At 39.3% G+C, this 26,995-nt stretch overlaps 1 protein-coding gene across 1 annotated transcript in view; it reads left to right on the forward strand.

The window, feature by feature from the left end:
• DCAF1 (DDB1 and CUL4 associated factor 1) overlaps positions 1 to 26,995 on the forward strand; it is a 74,707-nt gene that overhangs the window by 14,398 nt on the left and 33,314 nt on the right. The window contains exons 3-6 of the mRNA XM_081246554.1: positions 1,856 to 1,932; positions 4,294 to 4,367; positions 6,449 to 6,562; positions 26,344 to 26,481. Coding sequence (XP_081102680.1) covers positions 1,856 to 1,932; positions 4,294 to 4,367; positions 6,449 to 6,562; positions 26,344 to 26,481 — 403 coding nt within the window. The remainder of the gene's footprint in view (positions 1 to 1,855; positions 1,933 to 4,293; positions 4,368 to 6,448; positions 6,563 to 26,343; positions 26,482 to 26,995) is intronic.

A 26,995-nucleotide genomic window follows, 5' to 3' on the forward strand; every position in this document is an offset into this window, starting at 1 on the left:
CTTAGATTAATTCGTTTTCTATTTGTTATTAATTCCCAGTTTCCGTAGGAACACCACCTAAATAGCTCTGACTTAAGTTCTGTTTTAAGCAGACTATATATATTAACTTTAGCTTCAGGGAAACTCTGTAAGATAGGGACTGTTATCCTCATTTTACAGATTAGGCGCAGAGAGGTTAAATAACTTGACCGAAGCCACAAACAGGGGAAGAGATATGATTTGAACACTGGCCATCTGGCTCCAGAGTCAATGTTTTTAACTTCTGCTGTGCTATATTGCTTAGTTTCCACTGAAGATACTAGGAGATCTTATAATATGTAATTTAAAATACATTTTATGTGATCATCCTTTGTGGCAAAGAGAGTTTTCATAGTTTAGGGGGAAAGGTAGAAAAGGTAGAAATACTTTTGAGGCTTGATGGGGAAAAGTATACCAGAGCGGGCGAGAATTTTTGCAGGGAGCTTAACCCTTAAGACTAGAAAGTATGGTTTTGTGGAAATAAAGCATGCAGGAAAATTTGAGTTAGGATAGAGCATCCTAGATACTGGAGAGCATGAAAGCCTTTTGTTTGATTGTCATTATAATAGGTTAAAATTTCAGTCCTTAGGGTACTCAGAAAGTGATTTTTCTTATTTCAAAAAAAATGTGTGAATAAAAAAGAACAGTTGATATAATGCAACAACATGGATGACTCAACGTGCTGAGTGAAAGAAGTCAAACATAAAAAGAGTATATGTGGAGCTTCCCTGGTCGTGCAGTGGTTAAGAATCCGCTTGCCAATGCAGGGGACACGGGTTCCATCCCTGTTCCGGGAAGATCCCACATGCCGTGGAGCAACTAAGCCCGTACGCCACAACTACTGAGCCTGCGCTCTAGAGCCCACGAGCCACAACTACTGAAGCCTGCATGCCTAGAGCCTGTGCTCCGCAGCAAGAGAAGCCCACGCACCACAACGAAGAGTAGCCCCCGCTCGCTGCAACTAGAGAAAGCCCGCACACAGCAGTGAAGACCCAACGCAGCCAAAAGTAAATAAATAAATAAAATAAATTAAAAAAAAAAGAGTATATGTGATTCATTTATATGAAATTGTAGAACAGGCAAAACTAATCTTTAGTGAGGAAAAGTAGGTGAGTGGTTGCTTAGGGCAGGGGTGGGAACCTGGGTGGGTGGAAGAATGTTATAGACTGAGGTAACAGCACCTAGAAAGGCCCTGAAGCAGTTACGAGTTTGGACTCTGAAGAGCAGGGAAGGCCATGTGACTGTAGCTTAATAAAGGAGGGGTGGAAGAGTACAAGAAGTGGTCATAGATGCAGACAAAAGCCAGGTTACTGTAAACCTTGTAGTGCTTGGGTTTAATTTAAGTTGAGGTTAAGTCATTGAAAGTTGGAGGTGTATTATGTCAGGTCAAGAATGGAAGCAAGAAACAAGGAGACCAGGGAAAAGCCTATTGCAGGTAGTCCAGAAGTTGATAAAGGTGGTCTGGACAAGGGTAGGAGTGGTCAAGATTTAAGGAAATGATTGAAGTCAGGAGATATTTTGTAGGTAGAGCTTATAGGAATTATTGCTGTGGGGGATGGGGAGAAAAGGAAGGTTTTAATGATGACTCCTTGTTTTTGGCTTCTGAGGGGATAGTGCTATTTTTTGAGACAGAAGAGTTGGAGAGAAGAATGAATTTGGGAGTGGAAATTGTTTTATGAGATAGTTGTTTAGATCTTTATGTTTGTTAAGAAAATACCCTTTTTCTAATTTTTTGCTTTTATTTTGTACCTTGATTGTTTAATTGACTGTTGTAGGTAGTGATACATTTTTTTTTGTATGCTTGTCTAGAACTGACCCTGTCTTCTCTTTGTGCTAGGATGTCTGAATTGATTGAAAAAGAAACTGAGGAATATCGTAAGGGGGATCCAGACCCATTTGATGATCGACATCCCGGTGAGACTGTGTTCTCTTAAGCCTGGCTCTAATTTTCTTACAAAAGAAAACTGCTTAGGGCTTCCCTGGTGGCGCAGTGGTTGAGAGTCCGCCTGCCGATGCAGGGGACGCGGGTTCGTGCCCGGGTCTGGGAAGATCCCACATGCCGCGGAGCGGCTAGGCCCGTGAGCCGTGGCCACTGAGCCTGTGCATCCGGAGCCTATGCTCCGCAACGGGAGAGGCCACAACAGAGGCCCATGTACCGCAAAAACAAACAAACAAAAAAAACAAACAAAAAAACCAGACAAAAAAAAAACTGCTTAATATAAGGAATATTTTTCAATTGAAATAGAATTTATTTGTTAAAATATTGCTCAGGGTGGGGGCAGAGAGGAAAAATAAATTCCTGGAAAAATGGAAATACTTTTAATATTTAGCTATTAAATGGAAGATTACTATTACTAGAAACTAACTTAAAGGAACTAAATTATATAGATATACCTTACTGACTCAGTTGATATGATTACAAAGATTTAAAAAGAGAAAAATGTTCTCTCTTTCTGACTTTTAAACCAAAAGATGTTATCCTCTGTGCCTTCATTCTTCTAACAACAATAATTATCCTTTTACTAATGGGGAGATGTGGTTGAGAATGCATTCAGTGCCTTGCTTTTAGTTATGTAATTGATGCTTGGAACCTTGAATAATGAATGAATGGATTTCTTGATGTCTACTTAAGTGTTCCAACAGCTAAGATATGCCATCTCATGTTAATGTGGTTTTCTTTTGGGCTAATTTAATTAGAGCCATGACAAACCAGCCTGCTTTGGCATGGAATTTGCTATAATACAGAACTGTATGGGACTTGAGACTGCTATTTTATGTTCTCACTAAGGTAGAGTACCAGTGGGCAAAGCTTATGTCGTGTGGGCCCACACTGCATATAAAATTTCTCTTTATAAAACCAGGAGTCCTTTTTGGAGAGAAGAGTCTGAGATTTTGTATGTGGAGAGATAGTGAGATTGAGTGGGACTTATAAAAATAAGAACATTGTATATCCACCCAAATGTTCCAGGGTTTATTTCTGTTTCTTAGACTTTTATTCCCAAATGTAAGTAAGCTAAGCATTTCAGATTGAGTGTCCAGTTGTTTATGTGATGTTACCTGCTGCTCTTGTCCTAGACATCCCCACTTGTGACTTTGAGAACGGCTATTGAACTCACATCTTCAGTAAGGCAATCAGAGCATGAAATAGTCGGAAAGTGAAAAGAAATTAAGTTAATTCATGGGATTGTGAAAAGAATTAAAGAGATGATCATGCTTAGTGACATTGCCTTGGAAAGGATAAAATGATAACGAGGAAGAAGGGAGAGAAGAATGCCTTTTTTTCAGTAGAAATTTAAAGACAGTTTTTTTCCTTCCTAACTCTTATGTTAAGTCATATTTGTCATTAGGCATAATTTCTATTAATAAAAATAGGGGTCACAGTTTCATCTTTTATAAAGAGAGAAAGTTAAGTAATCTGAAGTCCACGTTTGTTTTTATGGTACCATTCTCTAGCTTCTGTTTTTGTGAATTACTTTGGGATATTAATTACAGCTTGGTAAAAACTTTATATTAGCAGCTTATATCTTTTCTTCATCCTAAATTGTATCCTTTGACTAAATTTGCCACTCTGAAAGGAAAATTAAATTGATGATAGCTCTTTTAAAAGCGAACCAGTAATTTTCCCAACCATTAACTAATTCTTTTACATTTAGGCTGTGTGTTGAGTAAGTCCTAAGTTCCTGGCCTCCTTTCTTTCCCCAGGAGCTCAGAAGTTAAGATGACCAAGTTTATTTTATCTTTAGAGTTGGTGATTGCTTGGTGGGATTCCCCCTGTCCCCCAAACCTGGAGTGTCATTACAGGTTTGAGGACACATCTCTGCTGCTGTTGGCATTATAGTTGAGAGATTGGACTGGAGCCTATCTTCTCCAGGCCACTCATCAAAAGAAGCTGTGCTTCCTTCCTTTCTTTGTCTGGGAAGTCATGGGTTTTCATTCTCTTAGGCTCCTTTATGATTCTTTTGTAGACCTTATATACTCTTAGTGATGCTGGTCTGGGTCTAGTGCTCATTTATTTAATTCAGCATTGATGTGTAGGCAATACACTGGGAGATGGGAATGTTAGCAGTGTCTCAAATTTTTTAGTTATTTTTAATTTTAAAGAATGTTCCTTATGAAATCTGATTCATCAGAAGAATCTTTTCTTTGTTTCTGTTAATTTTTGCTGGCCTTTTAATAGTACTTACAACAACCCAAGTGCCTTTCCAGAGGTTTGAGTTGCTTGACTGGGATGACTTACTCATTCCTTTGTTTGTTCCTCCCCTCTTCTTTTGGTAGGTCGAGCTGATCCAGAGTGTATGCTGGGCCACTTGCTGAGAATACTCTTCAAGAATGATGATTTCATGAATGCAGTAGGTTTGCTTCTTACTTTTCTCCAGAGATTATCATCAGCAGATGCTGTACCTTTATTGTTTTTTTGTAAATAGTCTGTTTTCTCCTGAGGCCTTGACAAAGTTGGGAATAGAGTGGGTAGCTTTTTAAATTTGGCATTGGTTCAATGAAATAGACTAATCATGGGCTCCTTTATTACCAAAGTCCTGGTTGTGGCCAAGGTGTTTTCTCTTTGGTGTGTACTTTGTTCAGTTGAATATTGGTGAGGGTTCCCAAGGCATCTGTGCTCATTCTGGGGTGAGATGATTTTGAGTTTGGGAATATAGGAGTTCTCTTGGGTTCCTGAATAGAAAAGTAAGAGTGATACATACCGTATGATTCTGCACTGACACTATGGGTGTGTGCATCGGGCATGTGGAGGGAGAGAAAGGTGCCTTATTTAACTCTGGCCTGCTGAGGAGTAAATGAGGGTAAAAAAAAAAAAAAGTATGTATTACAGCTCCTGAACATAGTAATTATTCAATAAATTGTGACTATTAGGTTTGATTTTGGAGGTGGAATAGCATGATGCTTGAGAGCATGGGCTTTGGGGTCAATGTTTTGGGTTTAAGTGCAGCTCCACTCTTCATTGACATTTTGATCTTTAGGCAACTTAAGCCTCTCCAAGCTTTATTTTCTCAAAGCTTTATTTGCCTAATCTATAAAATAGGGATGATAGTTCTTACCTTAAAATGTTTTTGTAATGCTTGAGTGAAATTAAGCATGAAAAGTGCTTAGTGCAGAACCTGGCACATGAGGGCTCAGTAATTATTAGCTATTATTTTTACCTGTGTTATATTAATTCCCAATTTTATTTCTTTATCACTGGTGTCTCTTCTCTGCTTCAGATCACTTCCAGCTGCCTTCTAGACGTTCCCACATGGATATTTCCCACAGGCACCTTGAATTCTGCATGTCTAATTGTTTGCCCCACAATCTGTTTCTCTTATGCTCTAGCTCAGTAATGGTGTCCTTTCCTAGCCAGCTGGAAGTTATCCTTTATTCCTCTAAGCCTTCTTATTCAGTGAACTTACAGGTCTTATTGTGCCCTCCCCCTTAACCTTCACAAATCCCTCCACTTCTTTCTGCCCTTGTTGCCAGACCTTAGGTTAGCTACCACCATCTCTCGATACTGCAATAGCCTCTTAATTGGTTTCTCTTCTTATCTTGTCCCAACCCATTCTTTACTTACATCCTGAAAATCTTTATCAAATGCAAAAAATGATCATGGCATTCTCTTGCTTAAAATCCATTAGTGCTTTCCCATTGCTCTCGATAAATTTTTAATTTTTTATTTTGGTTTATAAACCCAATCTCATGGCCTCTGTTCTCTCATTTTCTGTTCCTGACCTTTGGCCCTCCCCTCTTTCCCACTCCTCCTTAGCTCTTCCTACTTGTCCTTCATGTTCTCGCTTGGATTCCCTTCCTCTCTAAAGCCTTCTCTGATTCCTTTGCAGAGTCGTTTGGCTTCCTACAGGCTTCTGTAGCATCCTGTACTTACGATACTTGTTTTTCCAACTGTCACCTCTTTTGGATTATGACCGCTTTGATGGTGGGACTGTGTCTTATTCACTGTTGTATACCCAGCAGTAGAACACAGTGCCACTTAGAGATCCAGTATTTATTTGATGAGTGCCAAAAGGAAAGTTTTATTGATACATCTATATATATAAAATATAAAACTCAAATTTTTTCATTAACTATTGTCAAGAATCAGGGAGGGGTGAGGGGAGGCTTATCTTGCCCTGTTTTATCCTTCTGAAAAAGTGTATATGAGGATGGGGGGTGTTTTCTTTGTGATACCCCTTGAGCTTTAATTTCTATGGTTGCTGAGTTGTTTTAGGGGGATTTGACTTTAAAGTGGCAGAAGAAATTATATGGTATTATCATGGCTCAGCAGGATCATAACTATTTCTAATAATTACAGGTTTAATTAGTAATGTTAGGTATAGTCTTCTTTAATACCCTTTAGGCAAGCTATGGGAATGTATTAAGAATTTATTAGACGTTATTAATTTGATTGGGTTGAATTTCAGATGAGAAGTACTCCTTTGCTTTACAGCTGGTGAATGCATATGTGATGACAAGCCGAGAGCCCCCTTTAAACACTGCCGCTTGCAGACTCCTACTGGACATCATGCCAGGGCTAGAAACTGCTGTCGTCTTTCAAGAAAAGGTACTTCCTAAAAAGAAAAGTCAACATTTTATTTTTTAGTTGAATGCTGATCTGTTTTTCTTTGTTAAAATAATTGTTATGGTTTTTTCTTATTATAGTACTAATCTATATTATAGAATCTTAAGAAATTAAGACAATAAGAAAAATTTTTAAATAACTGTTTTAATGAGTACTTGCTGCTTGGGTGCTGTAGTCTTTTTTAAAATCTTAAGATCATCTGTTTTTAGATATGGATTTGTGGATTTAATGATTTATGATCTTCAAACTCTTATTCCTTTTTTTTTTATTGGAATGTAGGTGCTTTACAATGTTGTGTTAGTTTCTGCTGTACAGCAGAGTGAATCAGTTATACATATATGTATATCCACTCTTTTTTAGATTTCCTTCCCATTTAGGTCACCACAGAGCACTGAGTATAGTTCCCTGTGCTATACAGTAGGTTCTCATTAGTTATCTGTTTTGTATATAGTAGCATATATATGTCATTTCCAATCTTCCCATTCATCCCACCCTCCCTTCCCCCTTGGTAACGATAAGTTTGTTTTCTACATCTGTGACTCTATTTCTGCTTTGTTAATAAGTTCATCTGTACCATTTTTGTACATTCCACATATAAGCGATATTATATGATATTTGTCTTTCTCTTTATGACTTCACTCTGTATGACAATCTGTAGGTCCATCCATGTCACTGCAAATGACATTATTTTGTTCCTTTTTATGGCTGAGTAATATTCCATTGCATATATGTGTCACATCTTCTTTATCCATTCCTCTGTCAGTGGACATTTAGCTTGCTTCCATGTCCTGGCAATTGTAAACAGTGCTGCAGGGAATCTCGGGGTGCATGTATCTTTTTGAATTATGGTTTTTTCTGTGTATATGCCCATAGTGGGATTGCTGGGTCACATGGTAGTTCTATTTTTAGTTTTTTTTTTAAGGAACCTCCATACTGTTCTCCATAGTGGCTGTACCAGTTTACATTCCCACCAACAGTGTAGGAGGATTCCCTTTTCTCCACACCCTCTTCAGCATTTATTGTTTGTAGATTTTTTAATGTTGGTGATTCTGACTGATGTGAGGTTACCTCATTGTAATTTGATTTGCATTTCTCTAATAATTCAGACTCTTATTCTTAATGATGAGTAGTCTTCCCCGGTGATGAGGACATTCTGTTCTGAGGAAGGCTGTCCTATTCTTGACAGTATTTAATATTCACTTAGTTAACGTTTGAAGGCTGTGCTGTGCTGTGCTGTGTTTTATGCTATGTGCTGGGAATATTTTGTCAGCAAGATAGGAGCTTACATTTATGTATATGTTTGGAAGAACAGAGGCAAACTGATAATTTCAAGTAAGGATAAGTGCTGTGAAGACCAGAAAATGGTAATTTGTTAGTGACTGTGTGTATATTTCAATTGTCAAAAATTAGTTGCTGTGTTTTTAGAAGTAATGTCGATATTTTGTCTCTTAGCGTTAAGAATTTGCAGTGTGAATTGCGTATGCCATATAGCTTTCGCTGCTTTTAAAGACACTAAAAATTTAATCTTTTGAAAAAATCTGGAAGTCTCAGTATAGTTAAATGCATAAGCCAAGCGAAAGATCTGGAAACAGATTTTCTTAACTTTCAAGAAAATTTTATTACAGAATTGTACCACATAATGTATTTTAGAGAATGACATTGTTATTAATGCTATAGTTTGCAGTATTGTGTAGACTAGATTTTAAAATCTCTAATTAGCTCCCACTGTGGGAGACCAAAAAAATTTATCTCCTGTCAAAAAAATTTTTTTTTTTTGCTGTACGTGGGCCTCTCACTGTTGTGGCCTCTCCTGTTGCGGAGCACAGGCTCCAGACGCGTAGGCTCAGCGGCCATGGCTCACAGGCCCAGCCACTCCGCGGCATGTGGGATCTTCCCAGACCGGAGCATGAACCCACTGCATCGGCAGGCGGACTCTCAACCACTGTGCCACCAGGGAAGCCCCTGTCAAAAATGTTTTAATGTGAATTCTTTTTTTTTTTTTTAATGTGAGTTCTTTTGAAAAGCAGGGTGAAAATGAAGCACTTACAGCAGTGTATTTGTTATATGCAAGATTTATAGAAGATTACAGATGGTTTTACTGTGCTTTGTAAAAGTTTCCTGGTTGTCATTGTAGGAAAATCATCTCTGATTCTTTATAGTTTTATTGTTGTATGTTTAGAATGAAGTGAATACCCTCTGGATGTTGGAAACATGAAGGGGTATTTTGAATAATAAAGCTTTCTGCAAGAACAGTTTTGTATTTTAATTTTATTTATTTTCAATAAATTTATTTATGTATCTTTGGCTGCATTGGGTCTTTGTTGCTGCGTGCGGGCTTTCTCTAGTTGAGGCGAGCGGGGGCTACTCTTTGTTGCGGTGAACGGGCTTCTCATTGTGGTGGCTTCTCTTGTTGCGGAACATGGCCTCTAGGCGAGCGGGCTTCAGTAGTTGTGGCTCATGGGCTCTAGAGCGCAGGCTCAGTAGTTGTGGTGCATGGGCTTAGTTGCTCCTCGACATGTGGGATCTTCCTTGACCAGGGCTTGAACCCATGTTCCCTGCATTGACAGGCAGATTCTTAACCACCGCACCACCAGGGAAGTCCTAGAAGTTTTGTTTCTTAATAACTGATTTTTATTAAGTTGAGAGAAGTGAATTATTCAAAGATAATCATAATTAGGTTGGAAATAACATTGCCTTGAATCCAGTGTCCTAGAGTGTAGATTATAAACCTCTTTAACCTTGTGAGACCTTACCACTGGATTATATGATGTTCTTTACCTTTCAGAAATATCCTATGCATATTTTTTGGTGTGAATCAATGTTTTACTTCTTTAAAAACATTTAATTATAGTGTGTAAATTAATGAGTCAGAAATCATTATTTTTGGGGACTCCCCTGGCAGTCCAGTGGTTAAGACTCCACACTTCCACTGCAGGGGGCACAGGTTCGATCCCTGGTCAGGGAACTTAGATTCTGCATTCTGCACAGTGCAGCCCTCCCCGCCCCCCCAAAAAAAGAAGAAAAAGAAAACAAAATCATTATTTTTAGACAGATTGGCAACTGGTGTTTCAAAAAGCCACAGTTAAGACTCATTGCTTTAGGGCTTCCCTGGTGGCACAGTGGTTAAGAATCTGCCTGCCAGTGCAGGGGACACAGATTAGAGCCCTGGTCTGGGAAGATCCCACATGCCACGGAGCAGCTAAGCCCGTGCGCCACAACTACTGAGCCTGTGCTCTGCAACAAGAGATGCCACCGCAATGAGAGGCCTGCACACCGCAACGAAGAGTAGCCCCCACTCGCCGCAACTAGAGAAAACCCACGTGCAACAATGCAGACCCAGTGTAGCCAAAGATAAATAAAATAAAATAAATAAATTTATTTAAAAAAAGATTCACTGCTTTAGAGCAGTGTTACTCAAACTTTCTGAACCGATAGTTACACATTTTACTTTTTTTTTTTCTTCAAAATCTGGGTACATTTTGTTTTACATTGCAACCCATACATTATATGTATCAGAGAGTTTTCTTGAACATTGTTTGCCCCTTTGTGCAGTGCATCCTTATAGTTTCTATTTCATTTCTTTTTAAGAGCTGGTTGTAAGTTACTAAATTGATTGTATTCTAGCTGCTGTTTTAAAAAGTTGCTGATTGTACTTTCACAGGTGTTGAAATAGCTTTAAATTTTATTTTGTTTTATCGTTTTCTGCTTATGCTTGCTGCTCTTTTTTTCAAGTATAGTTGATTTACAATGCTGTGTTAATTTCTGCTGTACAGCAAGGTGACTCATTTGTATACATATACATTCTTTTTTTTTTAATATTCTTTTCCATTATGGTTTATCCCAGGAGACTGGATATAGTTCCCTGTGCTATACAGAAGGACCTTGTTGTTTGTCTGTTCTAAATGTAATAGTTTGCATCTACTAACCCCAAACTCCCAGTCCATCCCTCTCCCTGCCTCCATCCCTCTCCCTGCCTCCATCCCCCTTGGTAACCACAAGTCTGTTTTCTATGTCTGTGAGTCTGTTTCTGTTTTGTAGATAGGCTCATTTGTGCCATATTTTAGATTGCACATATAAGTGATATCATGTGGTGTTTGTCTTTCTCTGTCTGACTTTACTTAGTATGATAATCTCAGGTTGTATCCATGTTGCTGCAAATGTCATTATTTCGTTCTGTTTTATGGCTGGGTCGTATTTCATTATATATATGTACCACATCTTCTTTATCCATTCATCTGTCAACAGACCTTTAGGTTGTTTCCATGTTTTGGCTATTGTGAATAGTGCTGCTGTGAACATAGGGGTACCTATATCTTTTTATTTATTTACTTTTGGCTGTGTTGGGCCTTGGTTGCTGCATGTGGGCTTTCTCTAGTTGGACCAAGTGGGGGCTACTCTTTGTTTTGGTGTGCGGGCTTCTCATTGCAGTGGCTTCTCTTGCTGCGGAGCACGGGCTCTAGGCGCATGGGCTTCAGTAGCTGTGGCACGTGGGCTCAGTGATTGTGGCTCGCGGGCTCTAGAGTGCAGGCGCAGTAGTTGTGGCTCATGGGCTTAGTTGCTCTGTGGCATGTAGGATCGTCCCGGAGCAGGGCTCAAACCTGTGTCCCTTGTATTGGCAGGCGGATTCTTAACCACTGTGCCACCAGGGAAGCCCCTGTCTTTTTGAATTATAGTTTTGTCTGGGTATATGCCCAGGAGTGGGATTGCTGGATCATATGGTAACTGTATTTATACTTTTCTGAGGAACCTCCATACTATTTTCTAGTATAGTGGCTGCACCAACTTACATTCCCACCAACATTGTAGGAGGGTGTCCTTTTCTCCACACCCTCTCCAGCATTTGTTATTTGTAGACTTTAAAAAAAAAAAAAAAAAGGGCTTCCCTGGTGACGCAGTGGTTGAGAGTCCGCCTGCTGATGCAGGGGACACGGGTTCATGCCCCGGTCCAGTAAGATCCCACATGCCATGGAGCGGCTGGGCCCGTGAGCCATGGCCGCTGAGCCTGTGCGTCCGGAGCCTGTGCTCCGCAACAGGAGAGGCCACAACAGTGAGAGGCCCACGTACTGCAAAAAAAAAAAAAAATATATATATATATAAAAAAATAATAAATGGCTGTGTTGGGTCTTCATTACTGCACGCTGGCTTTCTCTAGTTGTGACGAGCAGGGGCTACTCTTCATTGCAGTGCGCAGGCTTCTCATTGCAGTGGCTTCTCTTGTTGTGGAGCTCTAGGCACACAGGCTTCAGTAGTTGTGGCATGCAGGCTCTAGGGCACAGGCTCAGTAGTTGTGGTGCACGGGCTTAGTTGCTTCACAGCATGTGGGATCTTCCCGGACCAGGGCTTGAACCCGTGTCCCCTCCATTGACAGGCGGATTCTTAACCACTGTGCCACCAGGGAAGTCCCTGTTATTTGTAGACTTTTTAACGATGGCAATTCTAACTGGTGTGAGGTGGTACCTCATTTTAGTTTTGTTTTACATTTATCTAATAATTAGTGATGTTGAGCATCTTTTCATGTGCCTACTGGCCATCTGCACGTCTTCTTTGGAGAAATGTCTATTAAGATCTGTCAATTTTTCAGTTGGGTTGTTTGTTTTTTTTTTGTTGAGTTGTATGAGCTGTTTGTATATTTTGGAGATTAAGCAGTTTTGGTCTCATCATTTCAGATATTTTCTCCCATTCTGTAGGTTTTCTCGTGTTTTTTTTTTAACATTTATTTATTTATGTCGCTGTGCCGGTTCTTAGTTGCCATGTGCGGGATCTTCGTTGCCGCGTGTGGGATCTTTCTTGCCACACGTGGGATCCTTGTTGCTGTGTACAGGATCTTCGTTGCAATATGTGGGATCTTTTAGCTGTGGCATGCGAACTCTTAGTTGCAGCATGTGGGATCTAGTTTCCTGGCCAGGGATTGAACCTGGGCCCCCTGCATTGGGAGTGTGGAGTCTTAGCCACTGGACCACCAGGGAAGTCCCTCGTTTCTTTTAAATGATTTCCTTTGCTGTGCAAAAGCTTTTAAGTTTGATTAGGTCCCATTTTATTTTTGTTTTTATTTCTGTTGCCTTGGGAGACTGACCTAAGAAACCATTGGTACGATTTATGTCAGAGAATGTTTAGCCTGTGCTTTCTTCTAGGAGTTTATGGTATTATGTCTTATGCTCAAGTCTTTAAGCCATTTTGAGTATTTTTGTGCATGGTGTGAGTGTGTGTCCTAACTTCACTGATTTACATGTGGCTGTCCAACTTTCCCAGTACCACTTGCTGAAGAGACTGTCTTTTTCCCATTTTATAGTCTTGCTTCCTTTGTCCATGATTAATTGAATGTAAGTGTGTAGGTTTATTTTTGGGCTCTCTATCCTGTTCCATTGATCCATATGTCTGTTTTTGTACTGATACCACACTGTTTTGATTACTGTACCTTTGTAGTATTGTCTGAAGCCTGGGGGAGTTATGCCTCCTGCTTTGAATTTTTTCCTCAAGATTGCTTTGGCAATTCTGGGTCTTTTATGGCTCCATATAAATTTTTGCATTATTTGTTCTAGTTCTGCAAAAAATGTCATGGGTAATTTGATAGGGATTGCATTAAATCTGTGGATTGCTTTGGGTAGTATTGCCATTTTAATAATATTAATTCTTCCAATCCAAGAGCATGGGATATCTTTCCATTTCTTTGCATTCTCTTTAATTTCCTTTAGTAATGTTTTATCATTCTCAGCATATAAGTCTTTCACTTCCTTGGTCAGGTTTATTCCTAGGGATTTTATGTTTTTTGGTGTGATTTTAAAAAGTATTGTTTTTATACATTCTCTTTCTGATACTTCATTGGTTTTTAAAAAATATTTTTATTTATTTATTTAGCTGTGTGGGGTGTTAGTTGTGGCACTCCAGAGCTTCATTGTGGCATGCAGGATCTTTCATTGCGGCACATGGGCTCTTCATTGTGGTGCACAGACTGTAGAGAGCATGGGCTCAGTAGTTGTGGTGAGCAAGCTCTCTAGCTGTGGCATGTGGGCTCCAGACCGTGCGGGCTTAGTAGTTGTGACGCATGGGCTCCATGGCCCACGGACTGTCTAGTTGTGGTGCACGGGCTCTAGGGCATGCAGGCTCAGTAGTTGACAGCACACAGGCTTAGTTGCCCTGCAGCATGTGGGATCTTAGTTCCCCGACAAGGGATCGCACCTGCGTCCCCTGCATTGGACAGCGGATTCTTAAGCACTGGACCACCAGAGAAGTCCCTGATATTTCATCATTAATGTCAAGAAATTTATGCAACCAATTTCTGAATGTTAATCTTGTATCCTGCTACTTTTCTGAATTCCTTTATAAGATCTAGTAGTTTTAGTGTGGAATCCTTAGGGTTTTCTATATATAGTATCATGTCATCTGCATTTAGTGACAATTTTACCTCTTCCCTTCCAATCTGAATACCTTTTATTCAAAAAGTGGGCATCCTTGTCTTGTTCCAGGTTTTAGTGGGAAGGCTTTCAGCTTTTCACCACTGAGTATTATATTGGCTTTGGGTTTGTCATAAATGGCTTTTATTATGTTGAGATATGTTCCCTCTATACTCACTTTGGTAAAAGTTTTTATCATGGATGAAGTTGAATTTTGCCAAATGCTTTTTCTGCATCTATTGAGATAATCATGTGGTTTTTGACTTTTCTTTTGTTTATGTGGTGTATTACATTGGTTGCTTTGCAGATGTTGAACCATTCTTGTGAACTTGGGATGAATCCCACTTGGTTGTGGTGTATGATCTTTTTTATGTGTTGTTGGATTCAGTTCGCTAATATTTTGATGAGAATTTTTAAATCTATATTCATCAAAGATATTGGCCTGTAATTTTCTTTTTTGGTGGTGTCTTTGTCTGATTTTGGAATCTGGGTGATGGTGACTTCATAGAATGTCTTTGGGAGTGTTTCCTCCTCTTCAGTCTTTTGGAACAGTTTTAGAAGAATCAGTGTAAGTTCTTTGTATGTTTGGTAGAATTTGCCTGTGAAGGCACCTGGTCCTGGACTTTTGTTTGTAGGGAGTTTTTTAAATTACAGATTCTACTTCACTTCTAGTGATCAGTCTGTTCAGATCATCTGTTTCTTCTTGATTCAATTTTGGTGGGCTGTATGTTTGTAGAAAGTTGTCTATTTCTTGTAGGTTGTCAAATTTGTCGGCATATAATTGTTCATAGTATTCTTTTATGTTTTTTTTGTATTTCTATGGTACCAGCTGAGATTTTTCCTTTTTCATTTCTTATTTTATTTGGGTTCTCGGTCTTTTCTTCTTGGTGAGCCTGGCCAGAGGTTTGCCAATTTTGTTTACCCTTTCAAAGAACCAGCTCTCAGTTTCTTTTTTTGGGGGGGTCATGCTGCATGGCTTGTGGGATCCTACTTCCCTGACCAGCGATTGAACCTGGGCCCTCGGCAGTGAAAGTGTGGAGTGCTAACCACTGGACCACTAGGGAATTCCCTTTCTGTTGTTTTTCAAACCTCTATTTTATTTATTTCCACCCTGATCTTTATTGTTTTCTTCCTTCTGCTGACAATGGGTTTTGTTTGTCCTTTTTCTAATTCTTTCAAGTGGTAGGTTAGGTTGTTTATTTGAGACTTTTCTTGTTTTTCGAGGAAGGCCCGTGTCACTATGAACGTCCCTCTAAGAACTGCTTTTGCTGCATCCCATGGATTTTGTATGGTTGTGTTTTCATTGTCGCTTTTCTCAAGGTATTTTTTAAATTTCCTTTTTGATTTCCTTGTTGACCCATTGGCTTTTTAGTAGCATGTTGTTTAGTCTCTATGTAATCATTTTTTTCTCATTTCTTTTCCTATGGTTGATTTCTAGTTTCATGCCATTGTGTTCAGAGGAGATCCTTGAAATAATTTCTGTACTCTTAAATTTGTTGAGGTTAGTTTTGTGCCCTAGTATGTGGTCATTCCTGGAGAGAGTGTTCTATGTGCACTTGAAAAGAATGTGTATTCCGGTTTTTTTTTTTTTTTTGGATGTATTATCCTGAAAATATCACTTAAATCTAAATTTTGTATCATTTAGGATCTCTGCTGCCTTATTGATTTTCTGTCTAGAAGATCTCTTCATTGATGTGAGTGGGGTGTTAAAAGTCTCCTGTTGTATTCCCATCAATTCCTCCTGTTACGTCTGTTAGTATTTGTTTTACGTATTTGGTTGCTCCTGTATCAGTCGCACATATGTTGACGAAGTGTTAAATCTTCTTCTTCTGTTGATCCTTTTACTGTTATATAGTGTCCTTCTTTATCTTTCTTATGGCCTTTGTTTTATTTTTTTAATTTTTAAAATATTTGTTTGTTTATTTTATTTATTTTGCCTGCACTGGGTGTTAGTTGCGGCACGTGGGATCTTAGTTGCAGCATGTGGACTTCTTGGTTGTGACATGCGGACTGGACTCTTAGTTGTGTCACGAGGACTCTTAGTTGCGGCATGTGTACTGTTTAGTTGCGACATGCATGCGGTATCTAGTTCCCTGACCAGGGATCGAACCCGGGCTCCCTGCATTGGGAGCGCAGAGTCTTACACATTGGACCACCAGGGAAGTCCTTGGCCTTTGTTTTAAAGTCTGTTTTGTCTGCTAGGAATATTGTAGCTCCCACTTTCTTGTCATTTCTGTTTGCATGAAATGAAATACCTTTTTCCATCCCCTCACTTTCAGTCTATGTGTGTCCTTTGCCCTAAGATGGGTCTCTTGTAGGTCAAATATTGTAGGCTCTTGTTTTTTTTATCCAGTCTGCCACTCTGTTTTTTTTCTTTTTTGGCGGGACGCGGGCCTCTCACAGTTGTGGCCTCTCCTGTTGTGGCCTCTCCTGTTGCGGAGCACAGGCTCCGGACGCGCAGGCTCAGCGGCCATGGCTCATGGGCCCAGCCGCTCCGCGGCATGTGGGATCTTCCCGGACCGGGGCACGAAGCCGTGTCCCCTGCATCGGCAGGCGGACTCTCAACCACTGCACCACCAGGGAAGCCCCACTCTTTGTTTTTGATTGGAGCATTTGGTCCATTGACATTTAAGGTAATATTGATACATATATATTTATTGCCATTTTAAACCTTGTTTTCAGCTGTTTCTATATTCCTTGTTTGTTCCTTTTTCTTTTTGGGGTTTGATGATTTCTTTTTATTTTATGCTTGTGTTGTTTTTGGTTTTTGTGAATCTATTGTATGATTTTGATTTGTGGTTGCCCTGTTTTTCAAGTATGTTAACCCCTTCCTAGTTCTGCTTGCTTTAGACTGATAGTCATATAGGCCCAAACACATTCTAAAAAAAAAAAATCTACATTTTCTTAGTCCTTCCCCAAATTTTATGATTTTGATGTCCTTTTTTTACATCTTCATCTTTATCCTTTTGCTGTTGCTTGCATTTATGATTGCTTTCACAAATAGGTGGTGGTTTTTTTTTTTCCTTTTTGATTTGTATACTAGCTAATTTAAGTGATTTACTTTCCAATTGATATCTCCCTGTATCTTCTTGCTTCTTTTAGAGAAGACCTTTCAGTATTTCTTTTAGGATAGATTTAGTATTGCTGTATTCTTTTAGTTTTTGCTTGTCAGAGAAATTATTTCTCCTCCTATTCTAAATGATAATTTTGCTGGGTAGAGTATTCTAGGTTGCAGATTTTTCCCTTTCAAGACTTTGAATATATTTTGCCACTCCCTTCTGGCCTGCAGCATTTCTGTAGAGAAATCAGCTGACAGCCTTATTGGGCCTTCCCTTGTAATTAACTCTTCGTTTTTCTCTTGCTGCCTTTACTATTCTCTCTTTATATTTAACTTTTGCCATTTTTAAAATCATATATATTGGTGTGTAGGTCTGTCTGGGTTCATCTTCTTTGGGACACTCTGTGCTTCCTATATGTGGATATCTGTTTCCTTCTTTAGATTTGGGAATTTTTCGGCCATAATTTCTTCAGATACATCTTCAACCCCCTTTTCTCTTTCTTCTCCCTCTGGAATCCCTGTTATGTGTATTTTGGCATGGTTTATATTATCCCATAGGTCTGTTAATGTTGCTTTCATTTTTTTTATTTGTTTTTCTTTTTAAAAAATTAATTAATTAATTAATTAGGATGCGCTGGGTCTTAGTTGTGGCATGTGGGATCTTTGTTGCCGTGTGCGGGATCTTCATTTCGGTGTGTGGGATCTTTAGTTGTGGCATGCGGGTCTTAGTTGCGGCATCCAGGATCTTTTTTTTTAGTTGTGGCATGTGGGATTTTTAGTTGCGGCATGCAGGATCTTTTAGTTGCAGCATGCGGCTCTTAGTTGCGGCATGCGGGATTTAGTTCCCTGACCAGGGATCAAACCCAGGCCCCCTGCATTGGGAGCGTGGAATCTTAACTGCTGGACCACTAGGGATATCCCTCATTTGGTTTTCTGTCTACTCTTTTGTTTGGGTAATTTCTATATTATTCTATCTTGCAGATCACTTATTCTTTCTTCTGCATTATTTATTTTGCTATTCGTTGCATTTAGCTTAGATTTCTCCTCTGCAAATGAATTTTCTAATTTTTCTTGTCTCCTCCTTATAGTTTCTAGTTCCTTTTTACAGTAATCTGCATTTCTGTCAAAAACCTTTCTTAGTTCCTTCAGTATTTTCATTACCTCCTTTTTGAACTTGGTGTCTGTTAGACTGAAGAGGTCTGTTTCATTGTTTGTTCCTTCAGGGGAATTCTCTTGGTCTTTTAATTGGGAGTGGTTCCTCTGCTTCTTCATTTTGCTTATATTTCTCTTACTCTGCGAGTTTAAGAGATAGAAATACCTACAGTAGTCTTGGAGGGCTTTTTATGTATGGGAGCATCCCTGCATAGCTTGTGTGGGTTTAATATTTTTTTGGTCTGAGGGCTGTTTTTGGTTTGGGTGCTTGCTGTTTCTTTCCTCAGCATGTGCTGGTGATTATCCCCTTGTTAGGGGGTGTGCAGGCGTGCAGCCCGCTCATGGGACCCTTGATGCCAGTGGGCTGCATGTGCTCCCGGGGAGGGGTGTGGCATTTGTTGGTGCCAGGTTTTGGGACCCTTGGCCAGCCATCCATGCCTGACTCTGGAGTTCAAGATGGCAGCGGCAGCTATTGCCCACCCCTGGAGCTTGTGTAGGTGGTGCCTTGCTGCCTGAGAGAGGGCGTGGAGAAAGAAGCTCCTGTGGCAGGCCCACCCCTCTCCTCGTGGGCCCCCCAGCATGGTGCCTTGCCCCTCTGGGGGGCCCAGGCTTCCTCCCGTATTCCCTTGGTTATAGCGCACCACACCCTAGCCCCCTCAGGCTGTCACTGTGCAGCCAGCCCTAGTCCTCTTCCCGGTTCTTACCTTCAAAGCACAAGCCTCAGCTCTCAGCCCCTGACCCCCTCAGTGAAAGAGTGAGCATCTTGGGCTGGGGAGTGCCAGGTGGCACCACCTACTGTCTGTGCAGGTGTCTGTCCTCTTTGCCCTCTGCAAACTGGTTGCTGCGCTCTCCCCTGAGGCTCCGGAGCTCCCCCTCCATTCGGGCTGTTCTCCCTGCCAGTGAGGGGACTTCCCAGTGTGTGGAAACCTTTCCTTTCTCACAGTTCTCTCCCAGGTATGTAGGTCCTGTCCCGTTTCCTTTCGTGCTTTTTTTTTCTTTTGTCCTACCCAGTTACATGGAGATTTTCTAGCCCTTTTTGAAGTCTGAGGTCTTCTGCCAGCATTCAGTAGGTGTTCTGTGAGAATTGTTCCACATGTAGATGTATTTTTGACGTATTTATGGGAGAAGGTGAGCTCCATATCCTACTCTTCTGCCAGCTTTATCATTCTTTTAAATTTTATTTTTATTTACAATTATTTGGCTGTATAGTTTCTTCATTATATTAAGTGTGTTATAGAACGGAGTACTTTTACATTTACATACCAGGTTTCTCATACTGTTTACGTTTATCAGTGTATGCTCTTAATCCAGTGAGAACAGGACCTTTAGGGACTTAATTCTTTAAGAGTATTGCTTTAACGTTTTTTTCCTTTGAGGTTGTCTCAGATTATTGGAGGTCAGAGGGATAAAATCGGAGAGAATGAAATCTCAGAAAGTGTAACCTTTAAGCCAGCGTTTTCAAGATTTTATACTCTGGAACATTAAGATTCTCCTAAAATGTTAATAGGTGTTTTATGATGAAAATGTCCATGTGGTCAGTTAGGTAGATGGCTACTGTTTATTGAGTGCCAGGCCTGTGCTAAGCATTTGATTTGCATCGTATCACTTAATTCTCACAGCATCCCATGAGGTAGGAAGAAAACCATGAGTCTATGGTATTTCAGAATCAGAGAGAAATGAAATGGTTTTAATACAGAAGGGACAAGACCCAGATCTATCAAGATGACTAACCAGGATAACTTACAAACTCTCCTGTTGCACACACATACAAATTTTGGGTAAACTATAATAAACTCTTAGAGAAATCCCTAGGTGCCAGAAATGAAGATGGAACTGTAAGAGTAAAGTGGTAATTAAGGACAGGGACAAAATCTTGGGTGAGGAGTTAGAATGGGGACCCTGACCTCCATATAAAACTGGGACTCCCTAAGGACCTTCACTGAAACAATGGAAAAGGAAAATATCTGCTTTATGCTGTGGGATGATGATAGATTTCTCATTCTCTGACTCCACTCTGAGGGGCAGGGGCATGGGCATGTAAGTCTCCCCTGAGAATCTCTGGGCATGGGCCTTACTTGGATAAATGTTTGAAATTTCTATTTTGATTGGGAACCCCAAAGTCAAGATATTAACAACAAACAAAATTGTTTTGGACCAGTGATATTCTTTGGTTGTCTGGCAAAAGCAAATACAGAACTCCTGTGGAGGAGAAGCTTTCACAGTCTGGGCCACAAGGGATTTTCACAGAAAAAACAATTTCCACAAAAAGTGAGCTCACAAAAAAATTACAAAGTATCCCAGCAAATAATCCTCCATGATTAGGAGTCAACAATTAAACAATGACTGGATATGTTTCCTTTCCAGATTTTTCATTACTAGTGTATAGAAATGCAACTGATTTTTGTGTATTTTGTATTCTGCAACTTTGCAGAATTCATTTATTCTAACAGGTTGTTTTGTGTGTGTGTGTGTGTGTGTGTGGAAACTTTAGAGTTTTTTATGTATAAGATCATGTCATTTGTGAACAGAGATAATTTTATTTCTTCCTTTCCAGCACAGATGCCTTTAATTTCTTTTTCTTGCCAGTACTATGTTGAATAGAAGTGGTGAAAGCAGACATCCTTGTCTTGTTTTTAATCTTTGGAGAAAGTCTGTCAGACTTTTACGGTTGAGTGTAGTGTTAGCTGTGATTTTTTCATGACTGGCATTTATTATGTTGAGGAAGTTTCCTTCTATTTCTAGTTTATTAAGTGTTGGTTTTTTTTGGGGGGGATAGGAGTTTACTAATTAATTTATTTTTGCTGTGTTGGGTCTTCGTTTCTGCGCAAGGGCTTTCTCTAGTTGTGGCAAGCGGGGGCCACTCTTCATCGCGGTGTGCGGGCCTCTCACTATCGCGGCCTCTCTTACTGCGAAGCGCAAGCTCAGTAGTTGTGGCTCACGGGCCTAGTTGCTCCGCAGCATGTGGGATCCTCCCAGACCAGGGCTCGAACCCGTGTCCCCTGCATTAGCAGGCAGATTCTCAACCACTGCGCCACCAGGGAAGCCCCTATTAAGTGTTTTTTAATGAAAGGGATTTTACTTTTGTCAAATTCTTTTTGCCTCAGTTGACATGGTCATGTGGTTTTCTACTAATTCACAAAAATTAATTCACACTGATTCTATTAATGTGGTGTGTTACATAGATTGATTTTTGTATTTTGAACCATATGTACCTGGGTAAATCCACCTGGTTGTGGTATATACGGTAATGCTCTTAGTATGCTGCTGAATTGAGTTTGCAAGTATTTTTTGAGAATTTTTACATCAGTATTCATAAGGAATATCTGTAGTTTTCTTGTACTATCTTTGTGTCTTGCTTTGGTATCAGGGTAATACTGGATTCATAGAATGAGTTAGGAAGTGTTCCTTCTCATTAATTTTTTTGGAAGAGTTTGAGAAGTCTTGGTATTAATTCCTTAAATGGTAGAATTTACCAGTTAAGCGATCTGGTCCTAGGTTTTTCTGTTTTGGGAGGGTTTTGACAACTGATTCAGTCTCCTTACTAATAAGTCTGTTCAGTTATTCTGTTTCTTCATTAGTCCTTTTTGGTAGATTGTGTTTCTAGGAATTTGTCCTTTTAATCTAAGTTACTCAATTTGTTGGTGTACAGTTGTTTATAGTGTTCTCCTATAATCCATCCCCCTCTTTTTTTTTGGCCATGCCACATGTGGCTTGTGGGATCTTAGTTCCCTGACCAGGGATTGAACCTGGGCCTTTGGCCATGCAAGTGTGGAGTCCTACCCACTGGACCACCGGGGAATTCCCTTATAATCCTTTTTATTCCTGTAAAATTGGTAGTAATGTTCCCCCTTTCTTTAAAAAAAATTTTTTTAATTTATTTATTTATTTGGCTGCATTGGGTCTTTGTTGTGGTGCGTGGGCTTCTCATTGTGGTGGCTTCTCTTGTTGCAGAGCACGGACTCTAGGCAGTGGGCTTCAGTAGTTGCAGCACGTGGGCTCCGTAGTTGTGGGCGGGCTCTAGGGCGCGTGGGCGCAGTAGTTGTGGCTCATGGGCTCAGTAGTCGTGGCTCGTGGGCTCTAGAGCACAGGCTCAGTAGTTGTGGTGCATGGGCTTAATTGCTCTGCGGCATGTGGGATCTTCCTGGACCAGGGCTTGAACCAGTGTCCCCTGCATTGGCAGGTGGATTCTTAACCACTGCACCACTGGGGAGGTCCTCCCTTTTCATTTTTGATTCTAGTAATTTTTCTCTCCTTTTTTTTTTTTTCTTGATCACTTTAGCTAAAGGTTTGTCAATTTTGTTGATCTTTTCAAAGCAACAACTTTTGGTTTCATTAATTTTCTGTATTTTTCTATTTGCTATTTTGTTTATCTCCATTCTAATCTTTATTATTATTATATTTTACTCCTGCTATCTTTGGGTTTTATTTGCTCTTGTTTCTTAAAGTGTACGGTTAGGTTATTAATTTGACCTTTTTTTCTTTTTAATATTATGTGCTTGCAACTGTAAATTTCCCTCTTTGCATTGCTTTTGCTGTATCCCATAAATTTTGGTATGTTGTGTTTTTGTTTTCATTCATCTCAAGGTGTTTTCTAATCTCCCTGTGATTTCTTCTTTGACACTTTTGTTGGTTAAGACTGTTGATTTCCACATATGAATTTTCCAGTTTTCTCTTGGGATGTTGATTTCTCATTTCATTCCATTGTGATTGGAGAAAATTATTTGTAAGAGGTCAGTTCTTTTTAAATTATTAAGACTTGTTTTGTGGCCTAACATATAGTCTCTTCTGGGAAATGTTCCATGTGTACTTGAGAAGAATGTATGTTCTGCTCTTGTTGGGTGGAGTATTCTCTATATGTCTTTTAGATCTAATTGGTTTGTAGTGTTGTTCAGCTCCTCTGTTTCCTTATTGATTTTCTTTTTGGTTCTATCCATTATTGAAAGTTGGGGTAAAGAGTTTCTGTTTAGGATAATGAAATTCTGGAAATAGTGTTGATGGTTATACAACATGGTGAATATACTGAATCCTACCGAATTTTACACTGAAAAATGGTTAAAATGGTTAAAATTATGAATGTAAAAGAAAGAATCATAACTCCAAGAAAAGTCTAAGACTATGAAAAAAATGGCCATTTGGAAAATGAACAAAGGAACTACTGGAAATAAAAATTACAGTTATTGAATTTTAAAACTTAATAGATGAGGTAGAGTGAAATTTAGACACAGCTAAAGATAGAATTAATAAACTGGAATATCTGACAGGATAATCAATAATGAAGCTCTTAGAAATAAGACTAGAATTAGAAATTTTTAAATGTATCTAAAAGGAGTTTCAATAAAAGAGAATAGTAGGGGCTTCCCTGGTGGTCCAGTGGTTAACATTCTGCACTTCCACTGCAAGGGGTGCGGGTTCAACCCCTGGTCAGGGAACTAGGATCCTGCATGGCATGCGGTGCAGCCAAAAAAGAAAAAAAAAATGTGTATGTGTATATATATATACACACACATGTATATATAAAAGAAAAAGAAAATAGAAAGGTAGTATTCAGAGGGATGAGGCTAGGATCTTACAAATAAATGAAAGACATGACCACTCAGATTCAGAAAGCCCAATGAAGAATACCAAAGACTAAAAGATTTTAAAAGCAACTAGAGTGGGACTTCCCTGGTGGCGTGGTGGTTGAGAGTCCTCCTGCCAATGCAGGGGACATGGGTTCGAGCCCTGGTCTGGGAAGATCCCACATGCCACAGAGCAACTGAGCCTGTGCGCCACAACGGCTTGAGCCTGCGCTCTAGAGCCTGCAAGCCACAACTACTGAGCCCGTGTGCCACAACTACTGGAGCCCCTGTACCTAGAGCCCATGCTCCGCAACAAGAGAAGCCACCACAGTGAGAAGCCTATGCACTGCAAAATGAAGAGTAGCCCCAGCTGGCTGCAACTAGAGAAAGCCTGCGTGCAGCAACGAAGACCCAATGCAGCCTAAATAAATAAATAAACAAACAAGCAAAACCGCTCAAAAAAATAGTAATAAAAAGCAACTAGAGTAAAAAAGATTCCTGCAAATTAACACAGCATGCTTTGCCACAGCATCGGTAGAGGCCAGATAATAGTAGAAAATGTCTTCAGAGAACTTCTGTAAACCTAGAAATATTGACCAAAATAAACAATTTTGGAGGGCAAAAGGACAAACAGAAATTCTGGGTAACATGTAGATGGAAGGGAATAGTTGAAGTTAGTATTTTAAGTTTCTTATACTGTTTGGAAATAGGGAAGGATGATAGACTTAAAATTGATGGTACGTATATTTTCATATCAATAAGTATTTTATTATTACTATTATTTTAAATTAATTAATTAATTTTTTTTGGTTGTGCTGGGTGTTTGTTGCTCTGTGCAGGCTTCCTCTAGTTGCTGCGAGCAGGGGCTACTCTTCGTTGCTGTGCGCTGGCTTCTCATTGTCATGGTTTCTCTTGTTGCAGAGCACGGGCTCTAGGTGCGCAGGCTTCAGTAGTTGTGGCACACGGACTCTAGAGCACAGGCTTAATAGTTGTGGCACAAGGGGCTTAGTTGCTCTGCAGCATGTGGGATCTTCCCGGACCAGGGATTGAACCCGTGTCCCCTGCATTCGCAGGCAGATTCTTAACCACTGCACCACCAGGGAAGCCCCTCAATAAGTATTTTAAAACAAAATTTCTCAAAATGTGTTTTCAGAGTGTTAGTTTTTTTAAAAAAAACTTTAAAACTTGAAATATATAGGAGAATGACCCTAGGGAAGAGTTTCTTAAGATATAAAGTGCACAACGTTTAAAAGAAAATATTGCTAAGTATGATTATATAAAAATTAAGAACTTGTGCTTACCATGAAACACTGGTAAAAGACATGAGTATTTCACAGAAAGTGGAAGTATGAATGGTCAGAAGACATGAAAAAAATGCTGAACTTCATTAGTAAATGAGAAAATTCAAGTTAAATGAAATGTTAATTTTTTATACCCACCAGACTGCAAAAAATTAAAAGTCTGATAGTGGCCAAGTGTTGGTAAAGATGTAGGAAAAAAGAACTATTTGCTGTAGGAATGTGAATTGTCATTTTGGAAAATAGTTTGGCCTCCTCTAGTAAAGTTGAGCAAACACACCTGTGACTTAGTACTGTTCCTAGGTGTCTACTTTAGGGACATGCTTGCACAAAAATAAGTATAGTTAAGCCAACACAATAGCAGCAGCAGAATATGGAGATGAAGAGCATTTGGAGGTACACTGCCTAGGATAAGATCCCAGCTTTGCCACTTACTAGTTTTGTGACTTTTGGTAAGTTACTTAACCTCATTGTGACAGTTTTCTCTTCTGTAAATATAGTACTTACCTAATCATATAGGGTTGATATGAGGATTAAATGTTATGTGTAAAGCCTGTCTTATATTGAGTGCTATTTGTGACAATTACTTGTAACCATATAGATGAATGTAAAAAACATAATGTTGTGTAAAAGAAACAAGTTGCAGAAAGATACATATGGCACCACACAATTTATACAATTCAAAGCATATAACGTTTAACAAAAGCTCACAAGAAAATTATTAAAATTTAGTAATTCAGATACCCTTTGGGGAGGGAGAGGCGGGTGGTATAGGGATGGGGGACACATGAGAGGTTTCTGTTTCTTAAACTCAGTGGTAAATCACAGAGGTGATTTTCATTTTCTTTGGACTGTACATGTTTATGTATTTTATTTCATAATAAAAACTAACTAAAAATAAGGGTGGGATATGTGGAGTTAAATACTTGTTTGATGGAGGGCTTCTCAGAGCACTAATAATGTTAATTGTGCATTGTGAACTTCAAAGAGAGATATAGAATTTTTAGAGCTCCCCACTTGGTCATGGAACCTTTTGGGTCTTAACAGCTAAAGTAGGACTACATTATGTGATTGTTGATCTTTAGCTTGAGTTTTAGTGGATAAATAGGATTCTGTTTCACAGTGCACAGATATTTTAACTAAACCACCTACTATTGTACGTTGAGTTCACTTGGATTTTTTAATCTTATGAGCAATATTGAAATGTTTTATTAAAATTTTTTTTTACAAGATTGAAGTCTTTGCTTGTATCTTTAATTATGAATTTTTTTCCCTGAATTGTGCTGTTTCATTTCCTTTACTATAGGAAGGAATTGTTGAGAATCTTTTCAAATGGGCCCGAGAGGCTGATCAGCCACTGAGGACATATTCTACTGGTCTGTTAGGAGGTGCTATGGAAAATCAAGACATTGCTGCCAACTACAGGGATGAAAATTCACAGCTGGTAAGGACCATGTTAGAATGATTTTTTTTGCATGAGATAGGAGTGTATTCACTCGTTATTTCTTGCTACTGAACTTGAATAGGTAGATCATATTTGTTACCTTGTACTAGAGTATAGCTATAATTTCAGTATTTCAAGACTACTTTTCATAAGAGTTTTGATTGGACCTTTTTTTTTTTTTTTTTTACTAGAAAATAGATGTTTTTCATCTTGTCAAGGATCATGATATTTTGTACCAGATAAATAGTACCATTCCCTTTCCCTTCCCAACATCTGGATTATGAAAAATTTCAAACGTATAGCAAAATATAATTACAGTGAACACCTGTATACACACCACTTACATTGATTGTGAATATTTTACTAAACTTTATATTCATGACATACCCATCCATCCATTCACCCCTCATTATATCTATCCACCATTCTTTTTTTTTTTAATGCAGGTTAAAATAAATTGCAGACCTAATTACTCTCTCTTTTTAAAATTAAGCATAATACTACAGTTTAGGCT

This window comes from Mesoplodon bidens (assembly GCF_964165515.1).
Source record: "Mesoplodon bidens genome assembly, chromosome: 10".
Taxonomy (NCBI): Eukaryota; Metazoa; Chordata; class Mammalia; order Artiodactyla; family Ziphiidae; genus Mesoplodon; species Mesoplodon bidens.